The 16710-nt window shown below is 42.0% G+C and overlaps 1 protein-coding gene across 2 annotated transcripts in view; it reads left to right on the forward strand.

Moving 5' to 3' along the window:
* Positions 1-11261, forward strand: part of PPP1R17 (protein phosphatase 1 regulatory subunit 17) — a 28344-nt gene extending 17083 nt beyond the window's left edge. Inside the window, exon 6 of one of the 2 annotated variants that reach the window (XM_025200587.1) lies at positions 8670-8965. In XM_025200587.1, coding sequence (XP_025056372.1) covers positions 8670-8965 — 296 coding nt within the window. Of the gene's footprint in view, positions 1-8669; positions 8966-11095 lie in introns of those variants that run through there. The other variant, XM_006020838.3, reaches the window with a different exon arrangement.
* Positions 11262-16710: the final 5449 nt, after the last annotated feature.

A 16710-nucleotide genomic window follows, 5' to 3' on the forward strand; every position in this document is an offset into this window, starting at 1 on the left:
ATGGATGTACTGGGTAGCCGTGAGAAAGTCACTTATACCAAATGTTTCAGACTTAGCTGTCTACAATGTGGCTCTTGAGCGTGGTGCAGTTACCAACTGTGCAGCGGCCTCTGGCTTTTAGGGATGAACTTCTCAGTGTGGCCAAGCGTGTCAGGAAGTGGATGGCTCTAGGACTCCCTGCTGCTGGGTGTAGGACTAGGGAAACAAAACAGGGGATGAGGAGTGTCAAATGATGTTATTCCCCATTGTTTCTCAGGGAATTTTGAAACAATGAGGGATTTCTAATGCCCCATATACCAATGGCAGAGCCAAAAGACACTTCATGTCACTGGATGATCCCTCTATACACTGAAGTGAACCTCCATTTTATACCACTTTTAGGGCTGGTGGTGTGGTATAGAGTAGCTATGGAGAAGCCAGTTATCTTGGTGTCTGTATGGACCCAGACATCCAATTTTCAACATTTTGGGCCTTAACATCTTTGTTTCTTAATTTCTGGTAGTAAAAATGGGAATGATAATGCTCACCTTCCCAATATCACAAGGGTGTCATGAGCTTTAATTAGTTAATGTTTGCATAGTGCTTTGAAGAGATAAAATACCATAGGAAAGTTAATTATTAGTAGTAGTCAGGGAAGCAATATACCAGCTGCTTGAGATATTAAGTGTCGGGGGCAGACAGGAACTACCCAGCTCCAAACCTAATGCTAAATGTTTCATAAATGAAGATACCGCCAAAAAAAGGGAAGAAGCCAGGTTTTTGGTGATATCTTTTATTGCACAAATTTTATACTTGGGAGAGATGTTAGACAAGTTTTGAGCACAAAGTGCCCATCAGATCTTGTCTACCACCTTTCCCAAATATACAGGTGATCTGATAAAAGATATCCCCACAGAAACTGTGCTTCTTGCATGTTTCCTACATTTACACATCTAAAAAGGGCCCCTTCTATTATACTGCTCCTTACTGTGGCCCCAGCACAGCAAAGCACTTAAGCACATGCTTAAACCTGGTATACACATTTGTACATGCGTCCACACAAACAAGCACACATGCACACACAAAAAGCAAAGGAAAGCAAAATGACTGAAAAGAATGATAAATACTTAAAAATAGTTCCACCAGAGGAAAAAAAAAATCAAAACAGCCTTGTAGAAATGAAGTAACTTCAGACTGGGATTATAATGGTATTTGTGTGGGGAGCTGCAGAGGTCATATTACATAATGCCAGCCAATTAGACCTAATACACTGAATGAAGCAGACTTCTTGACGCTAAGTGATTTTTAAAAATGGGGTACACTTAACTATGGTATGCTAGTTAGTCACTGCAGATCCAATGGACAGAAACATTTTTAAATACTCTCTTGACCCCAAATAATTATATAAATATATAAAAAGGAACATTCTGCACTACTCACGGAAAGCTCTGTAAGTCCACATGACAGGACAAGGCACCTCTGAGACTAATTGAACATTACCAGTAAGTTTACTTAATACATTAGCTATACACATTTGAAATTGTGTAGTATGTTAATGTTGTTTGGGGGTCAGGCCTGGGCTCCAGGGAGCAGGGAGGAGCTGTCTCAGAGTTGGGGACAGGTCCCGGCTTCATGGAGCTTGGGATCGCAGCCCAACTCAGTAGCACTCGCTTGGGGTGATGCCCTATGCTTGAATGGCAGAAGCACCCTAAGCTCTCCTCTCACTTTGCCTGCTGAGGGGAGCTCCTTGTCCCCGGTCCTGGTGCTGCTCAGCTCCCCACAAGCATGGGTGGGGAGTGAAAGCTGACTAGGGCATGCGCTGCACAGGCTGCAGCAGGGCTGAGGGGACAAGGAAGCACTGTCCCTGGGCCAGCAATGCAAGGACAGAGAGCTTCCCCATCCCAGCACTGCTCATCTCCTGGCAGGACCTGGGAGCTGAGCAGCACAGGGACCAGGAACAGAGAGCTCCCCCATTCCCTCAGCAAGCAAAGTGAGGGGAGAGCTCAGGGTGCTGCTGCTGCTCAACGGTGCTTGGGACTTAAACTCCACCCTGACTTGCTATCTTTGCAAACCCTTGTGAGAAGAGCTAAGGGTTTGACTTAGCCCAATAATATTTCTGAACCTGGAGGCAGCATTCTTTCTTGAACACTTTTGAGCACCTTTTGGAGCCCCTCTGTGTCACTGGAGCTGCATACAGAGACCAAAATGTGTGTGTGTGGGGGGGGGGGGAGGAGATCTCTCTTTTATAAAGTGCTATATTAAGTGAGAGGTGTTTACTAATAGTATAATAACTACTGAACGTGGTGAGATGAAGAGTTTTAAAGAGAAACAGAAAATGCTCTTGCTTTTAGAAACCTGGTATAACAGGGCACCACAGGGGCAGGTCACTGGCTCAACATTTGTCATGCAAGTTCAATTTGTGTTAATGCCCATTATTTTGTTAATTTAATCCTTGTCCCTTTAACCTTAGTGATCTCTAGCGGGCACATAAGCGAGACACAAAATGTTTAGAGGCAATTAAGAAGGGAGTTTCCCATCTTATAAGTGTGTTGCTGGTTACTACTGCCCAAGTGCAGCACCCTGCACTTGTCAGTATTGAAATGCATCTTGTTTTTGTTAGCCCAGCCTAACGTTAATGAATGTTAGATGATAATAGAAGCATTTTATGATGATCTCTATAAGACTTGTTAATCAAGAACTACTAAAGTGAATATAGTAATAAAGAAAAGGGCAGTGGCCTTGATATGTGTTACAGAAATCAGAGCCCTTGACAATATGACTGCTGATAATACACACATACACACGTGCGCGCGCGCGCGCACACACACACACGGATGTGTACACCCAGGCCCCATTTACGTGTCACACTAACAAGTTAATCAGGACTTAAGTGATCACACAGCCACACATTCAATCAATTCATGATGTGATGAAAAGAGGAATAAGCTACAAAGTTATTCCGCAAAATAGGTATAAAAACTTTGTGGCTGCTTCCTATCATGCCATTAATTGAACGTGTGGCCAGGGCGCCCTGTGGCTTGGAGCCCCATCAGCTGATTAGAGCTCCCAGCTGGAAAGAGGGGCCCATGTGCATCCATAAGTCTGGTAGCTTGCAACAGCTGTGGTCTTCCAGCTGTAGGGGTACATGGGGACCTCCCCACAGCTGGGAGCCTCATTCACTGAGGACACTGTAATACAAGCTATGGCAGCTTGTTTCTTACTAGTGCAAGGGAGCTTGGGCTCAGGCTTCTCCTGCACCAAAAGTAAGGCATGATGGAATCGGATTCATGATCCCACAACGACACCTCCTGCCATGAACATGTTATGGCAGGAGGTGTGATTGTCTGGATCACAGGTTAAATCCTATCGCAACTTTATCTGCACATGTAGAGGGGCCCTCACATGCACAATCCAGGCTTGGTTTATGAGGCATTTCTCCAGTTCTATGCCAACACAACTCAAGTGACATTTAATTTTAAAAGCAGAGCTGACCTATTGATGAGTCAGACCCCCTTGATCCTCTATGAAATCAATCACAACAGCTTGGTAATTACAATCTCCTTTTGAAATCAACATTCCCAGCTGTCTTTCTGTGGGTACGTACTCCTCCAAGGAGGACATGATTCATTTGCACAATAGAAAATAATCCCTAATGCATATCATGCTAGGGTGGCATGGATAGGGTGACTTGCATGCTTAGTTGTCACTGAGCCTGGTTTTATTCTCTGCCCTTTCAAGGATGCATAATTTACAAAAATCTACTGTGTGCACTGTGGGTGCCATGCTTAAAATGAAAGAGTGACTCACTGTGGCAAAGGACTCATCTAGAATTTACAGCTTGTTTACTTTGAGGGTTATTCTACAAGGCAGCAGACAGAGAATAAATAAAACCAGCTCTTGCGGGACTGCTGTGCAAAATAAAATCTCAATTATAGGCTTGGAGACCTGAGAAGCCCCAGCACAGTTAAGGGCATCAAATAAAAACAAAAGGGCTGTTCAGTCCCCAGCTGCCTGTATTGGTGTGGGCTGCCCAAGGAGCGCACACAGTTCTTCATCATTCACTCATTATTTTTAATGTGTCTCCATCCTAGTCACTACCAAAGGCCAATGCTTCTGATGCTACCAGCAGCACTGAGAAAGACTAGCTGCTTTAACTAATAGAGCTTAATTAACAGATATTAATTTTTGCCAATGGCTGTCTGCACAAATGTATATCACATAGTATGTGTTTACACAGTAAAGTTGTCATACCCAGCAGCAGGGCCTTCAAGCCATGTTGTTTCATACAGACTTCAGAAGGTAACTTCAGGTGGGTTATTTAGCACTGCTGAGAGGCAGGGATAGTTAGCCTCTTCCATGCTCATCTGTGACACCACCTGGGCATAGTTTTGCTTTTTTAGGCTTAGCCCAGAGTAACACAGCCTCCCATGTACAGTGAGTTTATTAAGTAGACGGGCCATACATATGGGTGAAAGTGAGAGCCCTTGCCTTCTTCCTCCACTTTTCACCGACTGTCTGTGACCACCTGAATCAGTCCTGTTCTGGACATAAACCATCCAGCCATGTGCCAGACTGAACATCCAAAGTGAACTTCTTACTGAATTGAACAAGTCCACTCCTGGACTGAGGGCAAGAAGGCAGGAAGTAGAATGATGTTCATCATGTTTTATATCTTCCAGACACTTAGTACGTGTTTCCCTTCAAACCTCCTGCGAGGTACATGCATAGTTACAGATGGGAAACGGCAGTACGGAGAGATTAAGCATTAAGATCAATGCTAAAGCTCACAAATAGAAACCAAGCGCCATGGAGCTCCATCTTGGTCTAGAGCACCACATCCTGTAGCAATGAGTTATGCGAACATTCAGCAATGTCCAGAATGACTGTATTACAACATAAACACCTCATATGAAGATCCAGGACCTCACTGTACCTAGGCTTAGAAAGAAACAGTTTTGCCTGGAAGAGGTCACAACAAAAAATGGGGCAGGAGACAGAAAATATTATTCTTGCCAATTTACAGATGAAAAACTGAGTCACAGAGACATTACAGGCCAGAATTTTAAAGACCTTACACCTATTTATATAAAAAGAAAAATGATAGATAGTGTGTGAACCACCATAGGAAAGTGCCAGCTATTTGGACGGCTAAATAAATTTAATCAGCCAATACATTGGGTTCCTGATGTGGCATAAGAGAGACAATATAGCCACAGTTCAGATGTGGCTTTTTCTTCACAAGACAGTTAAAAGTGATAGATCAGGTTTAGGATTACTTAGGCTTACACCAACATTTGAAACATTCTTTGTTGCCATCCCCAATTAACACTGTAAGCAATTAACATTAAGTGTTTCTGAAGAGGCCTTACAGAGTGAGGGTTTTGACAAGAATGTAAATACAAGTGTAACTATAGTGAAATTCTTCCTGAAGTATAGCTACTTAAAATTTCTAATGGGAGTAGAGATCATTATAAGAATACAGTCTCAGGCACTTATCCTCCCCTTTGCTGCATTGCTCTGTAAGTGTAAAAGCTTAACCAGCTCCCTCAGGACTCCCCCTTTATAAGGAAAGTAAAGAACCACTTAAGGGGTGCATCTACATGAGACATTTATGGTGCAGTAGACAAATTAGCTGCGCAGGAAATGCCATGTGTCTACATGTGTGCCCCTATTAGGCTGGAGTAAATTAATTAACTCCACAGCAGGATGGTATTTGTAAATACAAATATTATCCTGCTGTTGTGTTTTTTTACTCCACAGCAGTGTATGCGTAGACGCTATCCTGGCTGGCTGGGGCATGAGGATGCTTCCGTGCAAGGACTGCTAGATGGTTAGCGTCATGCTGAAGCACCCTCATGCCCCATTCAGCCCCTCCACAGCAAGTTGAGCTGGGAGGAGCTGCCCCAGGCTGGCAGGCTGACCCTCTGGGCTCTTTGCCAGCCAGGACTGCTCCAACCCATATATGCTGCAGTTGTGGGTGTACGTGAAGATGTGGTGCCTGGGAGCAGTAAACTACAGAGCAATAAGCTCTGGAGTTTGTTCATGTGCATTAATTGCATGTGTAGATGTGACCAAGCAGTACTACACTCCTCCATCCCAGCCCCAGTTCAAGAAGTGTGATTGGAAAACTCTAGCCTTCTGCCAGAAAAGCTCTTCAAGCTACAGGCAGCTAGATGTACCCCTGAGAAATGCTGAAAATACTCTACATTTCACTACAGACCACTAAGGATATGGCTGATCCAGAAGACACAGAGTTAACTTGCAGCCACTTTTGCCTTTGCATCCTCCCTTTGAGGTCAACTCAGTGCAGCTCTGGCATGGTTCTGAGTTTGGACCTTTGACACTGAAATACTCGATGGGCCAGTTTTGCACCAGAGATTTTTCACCAGTGCAGGGTTCTGGGGCAAAATACTACTACAACTTCTGATTTATACACTGCTTTACATAGTAAAAGTTCTTGGCAGTCATGTATATGATAGATGATCTGTCACCTGCAGAATATATATATGGGATATTCTGAATGATATAATGCTCATTATACCCTCTTGGGGAAAATTAGGCAAAAAGCTGCAGCGATTTGCTTGGAGTCAGGAACAGCACACAGGTGATTATTTGTTGTGGCCATCCCCACTGTTGCTCCAGATTGTGATGAGCATCTATGCCCCTTGTGGACTTTACACTTAAGACATGTCACATGATTAACCAGTTAATCATATCTTAAGTCAGGCATTCATTCAATTAAATAGTGCAATAACAGGGAGTAAGCCACAAAATTATTACACAAAAAATGTGCAATAATGTTGTAGCTGGTTCCCATCACACCTTAAATTGGCCAGCACTGGAGCCTTGAAGGGCTCTGATATGCTCCTGAGGTTGGGAGCACTGGTCACCTGATTAGGGCTTCCTGCCATGGGAGTGTATGGAGCGCTTGGTTGTCATGTGGTCTCATGGCTGAGAGCCCTAATCAGCTGACAGCGAAGGGCTTCATGCACTCCCACAAAGGAGAACCTCGATCAGCTGACTTGTGTTCCCAGCCACAGGAGCACCACTTGATCTCGGGCTCCCCCTGCACTGGCAATACAGTGCAACTGGGACCTGATACCCAATCTGAAATCATGCCTCCTGCTATGCATGTGTCATGACAGAAGGCATGATAGTTGGGATCTGGTATCAAATGCCATCATGCCTTTAATTGAACATCTGTTAGTAATCCTAATGCACTGTTTACTGTTTACGATTGTTTGATTCTTAGACAGAAACAGCAGTGAATTGGACAGGGTTACAGATCAGATTTATAGTTTCATTTTCCTTTTATACTACCCAAATTTTAGGTGTCCTGTCACCTGGGGGACTTCTCATCCCCAAGGGTGGTACATAGACTCTCTATACACTGCATGAGGAGTCTGGACTTGTCTGCACCATGGCCTGGCCACAGCAGGTTCCAGGAAGGACAGGGCCAAGCATGCCCCTCCTCTACCCTGCATACCTGCATTTGAAAATACACTCCAGACCTGAAATTTGCCGTTGAGACCACTCTGGACTCATCCCCAGCAACTGCTCTCGAGCATGCTGGAAACCAAGGGCTCAAAACAGGTTTGGAGGAATGAATCCAGAGCAGTCCAATGGTGAACTGTGAGATTTGGAAAGTATTTGCAGGTGGCCAGACATACTCACAATCACCCCTTTCCTCATTGGGAACCACCACTGCTGCGGTAGGGACATGCCCTTAGGAGGCCAGGAATGGGGTCCACAAAGGCCAGAATGCTGAAAGTGTGATTAGGTAACTCATCTGGGAAGGGGAGACCTAGCTTCCCGTTGGTGTGCCAATGAATAATTATTTTTGTAAAGTAGAATATATTGAACAGGAGATATTGAGGAAATCCTTCCCAGAATTGCCTATAGTCTGATTATTACAATGTTGCCCCGGGAAATAGCAGCTGTAGATTTAAATCCCCTTAGAGAAGGAAGTCACAGAGCCAATCTGTGGTGAAATAAGAATTTCAGCCAGGTCACTAGAACAATTGGATCATCTTTATGTAGCAAATATAATGCACGGGGCATTTGGGAAAATATGCAGATATAAAGGGAATAAATATGCATGTCTATATTTTGTTTGGTTTGATATAAATAGAAGTAGAAGTCTGGATATCAAATAGAAATATTTCCTGTACAGATCTGAAAATGTCATCCCTGCCACTAATTTACAGCATCAGCTATGCAATGGTTGTTTGAAAAAATACACCATAGTGGGTGTGTCTACATGAGATACTATGCCACCATAGTGACAAACTGTGGCAACGTAGCCCCAGTGGGCACTAACTATGATACTGCTGCTACTGTGCAGTAGTGTAGGAAACAACCTGTGCACCACTGGGACTGCACAGTACCAGTGGGTACCGCACAGTCATTTAGTACTTGCTTTAGCACAGTCCAACTGTACAGTCAAGGGCACATGTAGACATGCCCACTGTGTTTCAAAATTATGTAAAAAGAACTAGCTTCCCTTTAGTCCCTTGAATTGTTTCTCTTTTACAGTAAAATAAGCTGAACAGTAAGAAAGCAGGACCTGAGTTAAATTAATAGCACTTTTGGTCAGCAAAACTTGTTCATTAACTTATCACTTCTTGAAGAGAATCCAGAGCTGAAGAATGCCTTTCTGTATGGCATGGCTTCTTTTGCTCTATTTTCAGACTTCGTGACATATTTCATTATGAGAGGGCTTTTAACACAGAAAGAAGGAAAACAAGTTGGTTTGACAGAACAACTTGGCATGCTGAAGTGCAACAGCAGAAGATTGAATTCAGGTGATTTTCTTGACCTCAAGTCATGCTTTCCCTCATCCTGTTTTTGGAATATATTAAGTAACACACCAAGAAAGGTGGATGTAAAACATTTTTTTAGAAGCCATTTGTTGGTTTTTACTGGAAATGGACAGTTAAGCAAAAATAAAACTCATCCGTTTGCCCATTCACATTGGACCCAATGACTGGTTTTATCCATTCCATTTTAAGAAGGTTATTTTTAATTTTATTTATTGTATTCTATTTTGGTATCACTGTAGTACATAAATGCCTCACCTGTTGTTGGGATCATATTGTTCTAGGCACTATTTATAGACATAGGAAGAGACAGTTTATATTCTGAGAAGCTTACAATCTACATAGAGAAGCCAGAAAAAGGACAAAACATAGGATACACAAGGATCCCCATTTTACAGGGTGCATCTACATGAGACACTACTGTGCAGTGGTTAGTGTGCATATATTTAGTACTTATGCATAAGCAAGTACTAAATAAATGTGTAGTAACCAGAGTTACCGTGCAGTAGCACCAGAAAACATCTTTTAAGTGACGCTACTGAGCAGTAGCCTAATAATACTACACAGTCACAGATTAGCACTGCTCATGTTGTGACACGCTACTGCACAGTATTGTTTGGCTACTGTGCAGTCAGCGTCTGATGTAGACATGCCCACAGACACATTATGTGGTAGGCTATATAGCAAGTCCACAGCTGACAGAACACAGATCTCTTAAAAACCCTAACTCTCATGCCATCCTTCTTCTTGTTGTCATGTTATATAGGTAGGGCCCTACCAAATTCATGGCAGAAGCAGGCTGTGCTGCAGCTCCTTTAATCTTGTAGGTTCCCCCATGCATACCCCACCCTCACTGATTGGTGGAGGGACCCCACTTGCAGCTTGCTCCTGATCAGCAGGGAAGGGCAAATCAATTTTAAACGTGGCATCATTTTTGCCTCCCTGCCAGTCAGCAGCAAGCAGCAGGGTTGCCAGGGCCCCTTGGCACATCAGTGTCGAGAGGCAAAAAATGGCATCATATTTAAACCACAGTTTTCACCTCCCCACTGATCGGGAGCAAGCCACAAGCAGGGCCTGTCTACCAATAAGCAGTGGAGGGGCACACAGGATTAAAGAAGCTGCAGTGCAGCCCAATTCTGCCATGAATTCAGTAGGGCCCTACATATTGGTACAATAACAGCTGGTCAACAACCAGGACAACTGCCCAGGGCCTTACTAAGCTAACATGCAAATCCCATTCAAAGTATGGATGAGCAGAGAAAGGGTCCATGCTTAAGCCCCTGCCCAGGCCCCCAACTTCTGTAAAGCTGGTGCTGGATACAATATTTTTAGTGATATACATGAACGTGTTCAGCACTGATCCTGGTGCATCTTTTTTTATTTACAACTTGCTGACATTAGGGCTGCATGATCACATTCAAATAGCCTGGGAGAATTCTCCCAGGTTTGCTCTCCTGGTAGAGAAAGTTACCCAAGCTGCATTTACAGACATTTGAATGCTGAGGCCCCAAGGAGTGGAGAGCTTGCAGTGCTGACATTGTACAAATGGGGGATGGTGGGTGGTGATGGAGGAGGCTGCCCTGTGCACACATTCAGCCTGTTCTGTAGACTCATTTAATCTGCCTGGTGACAAATGGCAGCAGTGCAGAGGGCAGCTCTGATTGGCTGACCCAGGCTGCTCAGGGTCACCTGGCATTTCCCTGAAGCACAATGCGGGGATTGGACTCTGCTGCTCCCTACTGGAGCAGCAGAGTCCAATGAGATTTTGCTTGAATCTTGAACAGCAAAATCTAAACCAAATTATAATTTTAAAACACCCTACACAACCACAATTACCAATATGTAGAGAGATTAAAATATTATTCAGGAGAGTAAGTATATTGCTTTACCTAACATACTTTTTACAAACAGTTCAAATTCCTAGAATAAACAGCAGTGGGCTAGCTGCTTCAACAAGGCACTAGTTCTGAGGATGTACAATTGTTGTTATTAGAATGTGTTCATTTGACATTTTTTAAACTGAAGTGCAAACTTATAGAGGGTGAATGAGAAGGAAGAATGGAAAAATAGAAGAAAGGAATAGGGAAACCATAAATGAAGGACAGAAAGGAAGAGAAAATGGCTCCAGTGTGATTGCAGTGACATAAAGCTAACTTTCTTATTAGACATAATATGGAATCCTAGGGTTACACAGCAGCATAAGATACTGAAAAAGGGCTTTATGATCCAAAAGATTTTGAGACTCACTTTGTTAAACTTTTTTCTTCTTTTGGTTCCCCCTTCTCTCTTCTTTTAAGGTATTAAATTGCTTAGAGAAGAGAAGCAGACAGTGATTGTGGAAGATGAAGAAAAAGATGGAGAAAAATTCCCTCTTTAAGATGATTGCAATATCTCCAGCCTATTGTACATAATTCTGGGTAATTCAAAAGGGCAGCATATAAAAAGTCTGTTCATTTTTATAAATACTTTTCTTAAGCATCACTGCATTTAAGCTAACACCAACTGCTTATCTGCACTTCATGGCTTGTTGGAAGAGACTGAAGTCAATGGATTTGTAATTAGGGTTGGAAGAAATGTATCAGATAAATCAGATAACGATCCTGATTTACATGGGATTTTTCCATATGCTGACACTATCTAAACTGAAGCCTACTTTTGCATATCTGTTATGGTAACAGTTAATGTAAGGAGGAAACCAGCCAACCAGGCATTACAAGTAGCACTAGTGGGAGAATAGGGCAGAGCTTTAAACCTAGGTTTCTTTTGTTAGGCAAGTTACTGTTGTTTTTTCCCCACAAAAGGACAGCAGTGGGCGGAAGTAAACCACTACCTGCTCCATTTGGCTTAAAATCCTAATGTGTGTTTCCATCCTAATTCTCCATTTCATTACACTGGTTTTACTCTGCTGGCATATCACGGACTGCAGCAAAACCACAGTAGTACAAAAATAGAAACTCAAAATCCCATTCAGACATCACATGCATGGCCAATACAAGTAGACTATCTTTATTTGTACTTATATTCTCTTTTGTTACAAGCTTTGAGTTTATTTTAATACTAAAAACTAGTACCTCATAAGGGCCATTATTTAAAAAATCTTTAGAGTCTAGTGCTCTCGGAAGAGAAACTTCGTAGAAATGTAACAGTTGTCTTTAGTACTAATATATAGGATTGAATCTTTTTTTTCAGAGATCTTTTTCCAGAGCTGGTGGAATAAGAACTAGTTGGGTAGTGGATCTTTTTAAGCTACGTGTTTTCTTTTGATAAGCTCTCTTGACTCGCTCCTAACCTTTCATTAGGAGGTGCTGTAAAGAGTAATACTCATGCTGGAGAATTCAGAGATGTAATGAAAACAACAGTATCTAATAGACTTTGTGTATTACATGATGCAACAATCATTTCATATTTTTGTATAGCTTAATTCATACAAAAATATATGACAGTGCTTCACAGCCTACTATAATCTGTAGAGTTCATTAAAATATAACTGGTTACCAATAGACTGGCACACAAGACAGACCATCTCTTCATAAAAAGGGTGGTGTCATGAACAGGCATTCACCCCATACAAAGAAACAGCACTAATTAACACTGATTTGTCCCTCATTCAGTCCAGAAGGGTTCTCAGCAGAGAGGGCAAAGACTATCAAGTCTTGGAGGCTGAATTCAATTAGCCTTTTATTGCCCAACATATTTCCTTCAGGAAAAGGACTAAGAAAAATGAATGAAGAGATGCAAGAAACATTGTAACATTTCTACTTCTACTGAACCTGGGATTTTAGATTCCAGAACTATCTATCCCATGTCTTTCATAAGCATTCAGTTGATTATACAATATATTAGATTCAAAGTATTATCTGCATAGTGAATCAATGACAATAGTGAATAATTACATAGCTAAACATGCAGTGTACAAAATATTTAGCACCCACAGATTTTCAGTGACATCCTATTTTATAGATGAAGTAAAAAAATAGTTAAATATTAACAAAAAACACACCCGAAATGATAACATTATTACAACAAGAGTATGTCATAGGTTATGCTTTTACAATTATACAATTTTAATTGTTTCTGATATATTCTATCTATGGAACTAATACACTTTTGTTTTTGAGCTACTGCTAAGGAGGTCTTGGTTGTTGGTTTTGTTGTTTTTTTTAATCAAAGATACTTTGTTCTAAGTACTTACTGAGTAATACTAAGAGTTAGTCAATATTTGTAGCTTGTCCTTTCACTTAATATAACAAACCTTTTCCATGCCTTGTCTGCCTCTGTCAATGTGGTAATGGTATCACATCCTAAAATGCACCCAATTAAAGTAGGCAAAGCAGTTCTGGAAACTTCATCTACAAAGCTACATGTGGCCAGCTATGGAAACTCGGGACCATATATACATTTATATATATATGGGGGGTGGATGGTGGAGGGATTTGAGTGATGAATAAAGATAAGTATATAGCCACCAATTCAGCTCTTTCGTCTCCTCCTCCTCCACTCATTTTCCTAGAATAATGGGATAACAGAGTCCATGTGAAGAACAGCCCAAAAGCAAGAGCAGCATACCCACAACTTGCTTACCCATCTACAGATTGTGTACATCAGAAATTTACCTTTCCAGTAAAATCACCCAACACAACAATTCTTAAAGGTGGATCAACAAGATTTATTATTTAATAAATAAATAAATAAGATCGTAAATCAGTGATGTAATTTGAAATTAAGCCAAAATATGTCAATACACATGACTCTCAGCAATAGAGAATGTATCCTATGTGAAACTCTGTATTCACATACAAAGAACTGAGTTGAAGATCCCTTGTTTCCTCTACAACAGTGGTTTTCAACCTTTTTTCATTTGCGGACCTGTACAGTTTCAAATGGAGGTGCAACCCCCTTTGAATTGTAAGTGTGGGTATTCACATACTTTTGATTGATCACAGTCATCTTTCACGGATCCCTTAGACACAGTTTGTGGATCCTCAGGGATCCATGGACCACAGGTTGAAAACCACTGCTGTACTAGAGTTAATGCCTCATAAAGGTTCTCTATGCAAGTAAGTACCCAACCTTATGAATACCATCTTTCAGGTGACTACTGTGTGCTTTTTCCTTTACACAAAAGAGGACTTAGTATTACCCCAAGAAGCTTGCAATCTTCATAAAAATCTCTTTCCTGGTTTAACAGGCATCATGTCACAGGAAATAGAGCAGATTCTAAGGTGATTAATCCTGAACAGCTTTAGCTTTTCTTTTATCCTTCAGGCTGCAGAAGGAATTGCAGCAAGCCATGATTTCCATGCAAAGAGATTTTTGTATAGTGTGGAGAAAGGCACATAATGCTCAGGAGTCTAAGCAAATCTCTGTTTCTGCAGTGGCATGAGCACAGGTGAGTAGGGAGCAGAGTGCACATAACAGAGAGTGTTTAAGTGCAGTGAAGGAAATGGAAATCTCACCTGTAGTACTTCTTGCAAAAGCTTTTAAACTACTCCTGCTGCCCATAAGGAATATTGTGTAACACAGTTGTGCTTGGGAGCAGCCTTGAAGGCCAGCCATTCGCACAGAAACTTGTCTTGAGAAGTCAAGAAAACAGTACTCACATCCATTCATTCAGTGGCATATAGCAAGTACTAAGAATAGTGGTGACCCTTCAGCCAAGAGCATTTGCTCCTCCAGATTAGCATGAGGAGTCAAAAGGGCAATGACAATGTGATTCAGAGCTGCTATGACTACTTGCATCACTGCAGAACCATGCCTTGCAGAAAAGTCAAATGCCTCAAACCATATCTCGTATTGTCAGGCTGCTGGTCAAACTTTTAAGTAGCTATATGTATCCTAATGCAACTCTGCATTGCACCACCAATATATCACTTAGCCTAACTCCCGATTGCAAAAGCACTTAGATGAGACTGAAACTACAGTTTTCTGAATGGCACTGGATTAAACACAATGCAGCAAACCCTGACCTGTGTGATGCATCTCCTGCAAGTGTACATATACTTGTCTTTAATGGATTAGCCGTGAAGATATGAAAGAGGCATGCATTTAGATAGATAGGCCTGTAATAATGCAAAGCCAGAGCACAGATAAGTTATGACTACCTTTGTTTTTTGCTGAAGGGGCTCTGTTGCAAAAGTTTGGAACTGTTGACACAGCTTTCTATTTCAATTAAAAACATTTACACTTTAAGCCTCTCTACAGCATTGTCCATTTTTTTAAACAGGAGTTACATCCACAATGACGCTTCCAACTGCATAGCAGCCAAATTTACCATCCTCCTCCTATAGATCAATGCAAAACCCAGCAATACAAATCCACAAAATAAATTCCTTGGTGCAGTTCATTTAAAAGTGCATATTCATAAGTTTTCAAGTGGGCATTTACTAAGTTCAACCTAGAAAGCTGTTTGAGCAAATAGAAAGTCATTTTTCATTTGGGGAACAGGTGAATAGGAGACTTTGCTAGATTCTCTAGATGTATCAGAGTATATCATTTCTCACTGCTTTCAACTCTAGCATTTCATAAAGAGAAAGTGCTTAAATGTTACTTTCTTTGCAAATATGTGCTTGAGCAAAAATAAATCTTAAGGTGGGGGAGCCTTTCTGGACTCGCTAAAACATGGTATGTTGCAGCTAAATACTGTGGCCAATGGCAGATGTTATCTCCACCAGGCAAAACACAAGCTATCCAGAGAGAAAAATAAATGCACTAAGAACTTACTCTACCAGCACTCACCAGCCAGAGGAACTGGAGAGCTGCTGGAAGGACCTGTCAGCCTCCCTCCCACACCTTCAGCTGAGCTGCTAATAAGAAGTGATCTCTGAGCTCCCCCACAGCATGTCATGCTGTTCTCTGTGTATGTCATGCTGTGTGTTTTGTTGTGCTGTGTGTGCAGACTGCCACCTGAGCAGCCTGGTAGCTCCCCACCTCTCTCCCCAGCTTGGCCTGTTCTGCTTCCCCTCCCTCTCCCCTCTCCAGCCTGCAAGGTCCCCTGCCAACTCACCAGCTGTTGCTCTGCTGTCCAGTCTGTTACTGGGGAGGGAGGAGGGGTGGCACCACAGCCCAGGAAGACAGTCAACCTGGGAGTGGTGCCTCCTGGGATACTGGAGAACACTGATTTAGTCATTTGATTTGATGAATAATTAGAAGTTAGGCTAAGTTGAGCACAACTCAAAGATAGCTCTCACTTTAGATGGCCTAGAGGGCACTTAGCACTTGTTAATGAGCGTAAATATGTGAAGCTATACTTTTTAAGCACCCTTAACAAGGTTTAAGTGTAATTTCTAATCTTAATCTAAATTATGTTGTTTCTGGTTTTTGAGCTAGTTTGGGCATCTCTGCAGTCTACTGCAAGCTTCCATGTAGACATACTTCTATATCTGATAAGTGAGAAAACCAATACAGAGCACATCATCATGGAGTGACACCAGCACAATCTTTGGTCATTACCAAACTGTCCATTCATTTATGTCCTTTAGACTTGTTTGGGAGCTCATTAGTGGCCCTGCAGCCTGATACAAAGATTTTTATTGACTTGGAGAGGCTTTAAATCAGGCCCCCATTGTATTTACAGAGGAGTAATTTATTTAGAGTTGCATTCTTCACAAACTTGTCTCTGTTTTTACCCATCCCCCTTTCCTGTTGGAATTAACTATATATTTGGGGGACAACTATAATCTCTTTTCAATAATCCTAGATACCATATTTACTCAAATTTAAGATGAGGTTCCCTCCATTAGCATGGTGGGGAGCCCCTTGTCTTAGATTCACATACAAAGCAGAGGGCATGGAGGGATTGGGGAGGTGGACAGGCTAGAAAAGGAAGCTTGGCAGTAAACTGAGAGCCCCATGGACAGGAGGGCCTCCTGTCCCTCCACCCACTTGCCCTCTGCAGCATCTGTCCCCTACCCCT

The sequence above is a fragment of the Alligator sinensis genome, unplaced genomic scaffold (genome assembly GCF_000455745.1).
Source record: "Alligator sinensis unplaced genomic scaffold, ASM45574v1 scaffold86_1, whole genome shotgun sequence".
In the NCBI taxonomy this organism is placed as follows: Eukaryota; Metazoa; Chordata; order Crocodylia; family Alligatoridae; genus Alligator; species Alligator sinensis.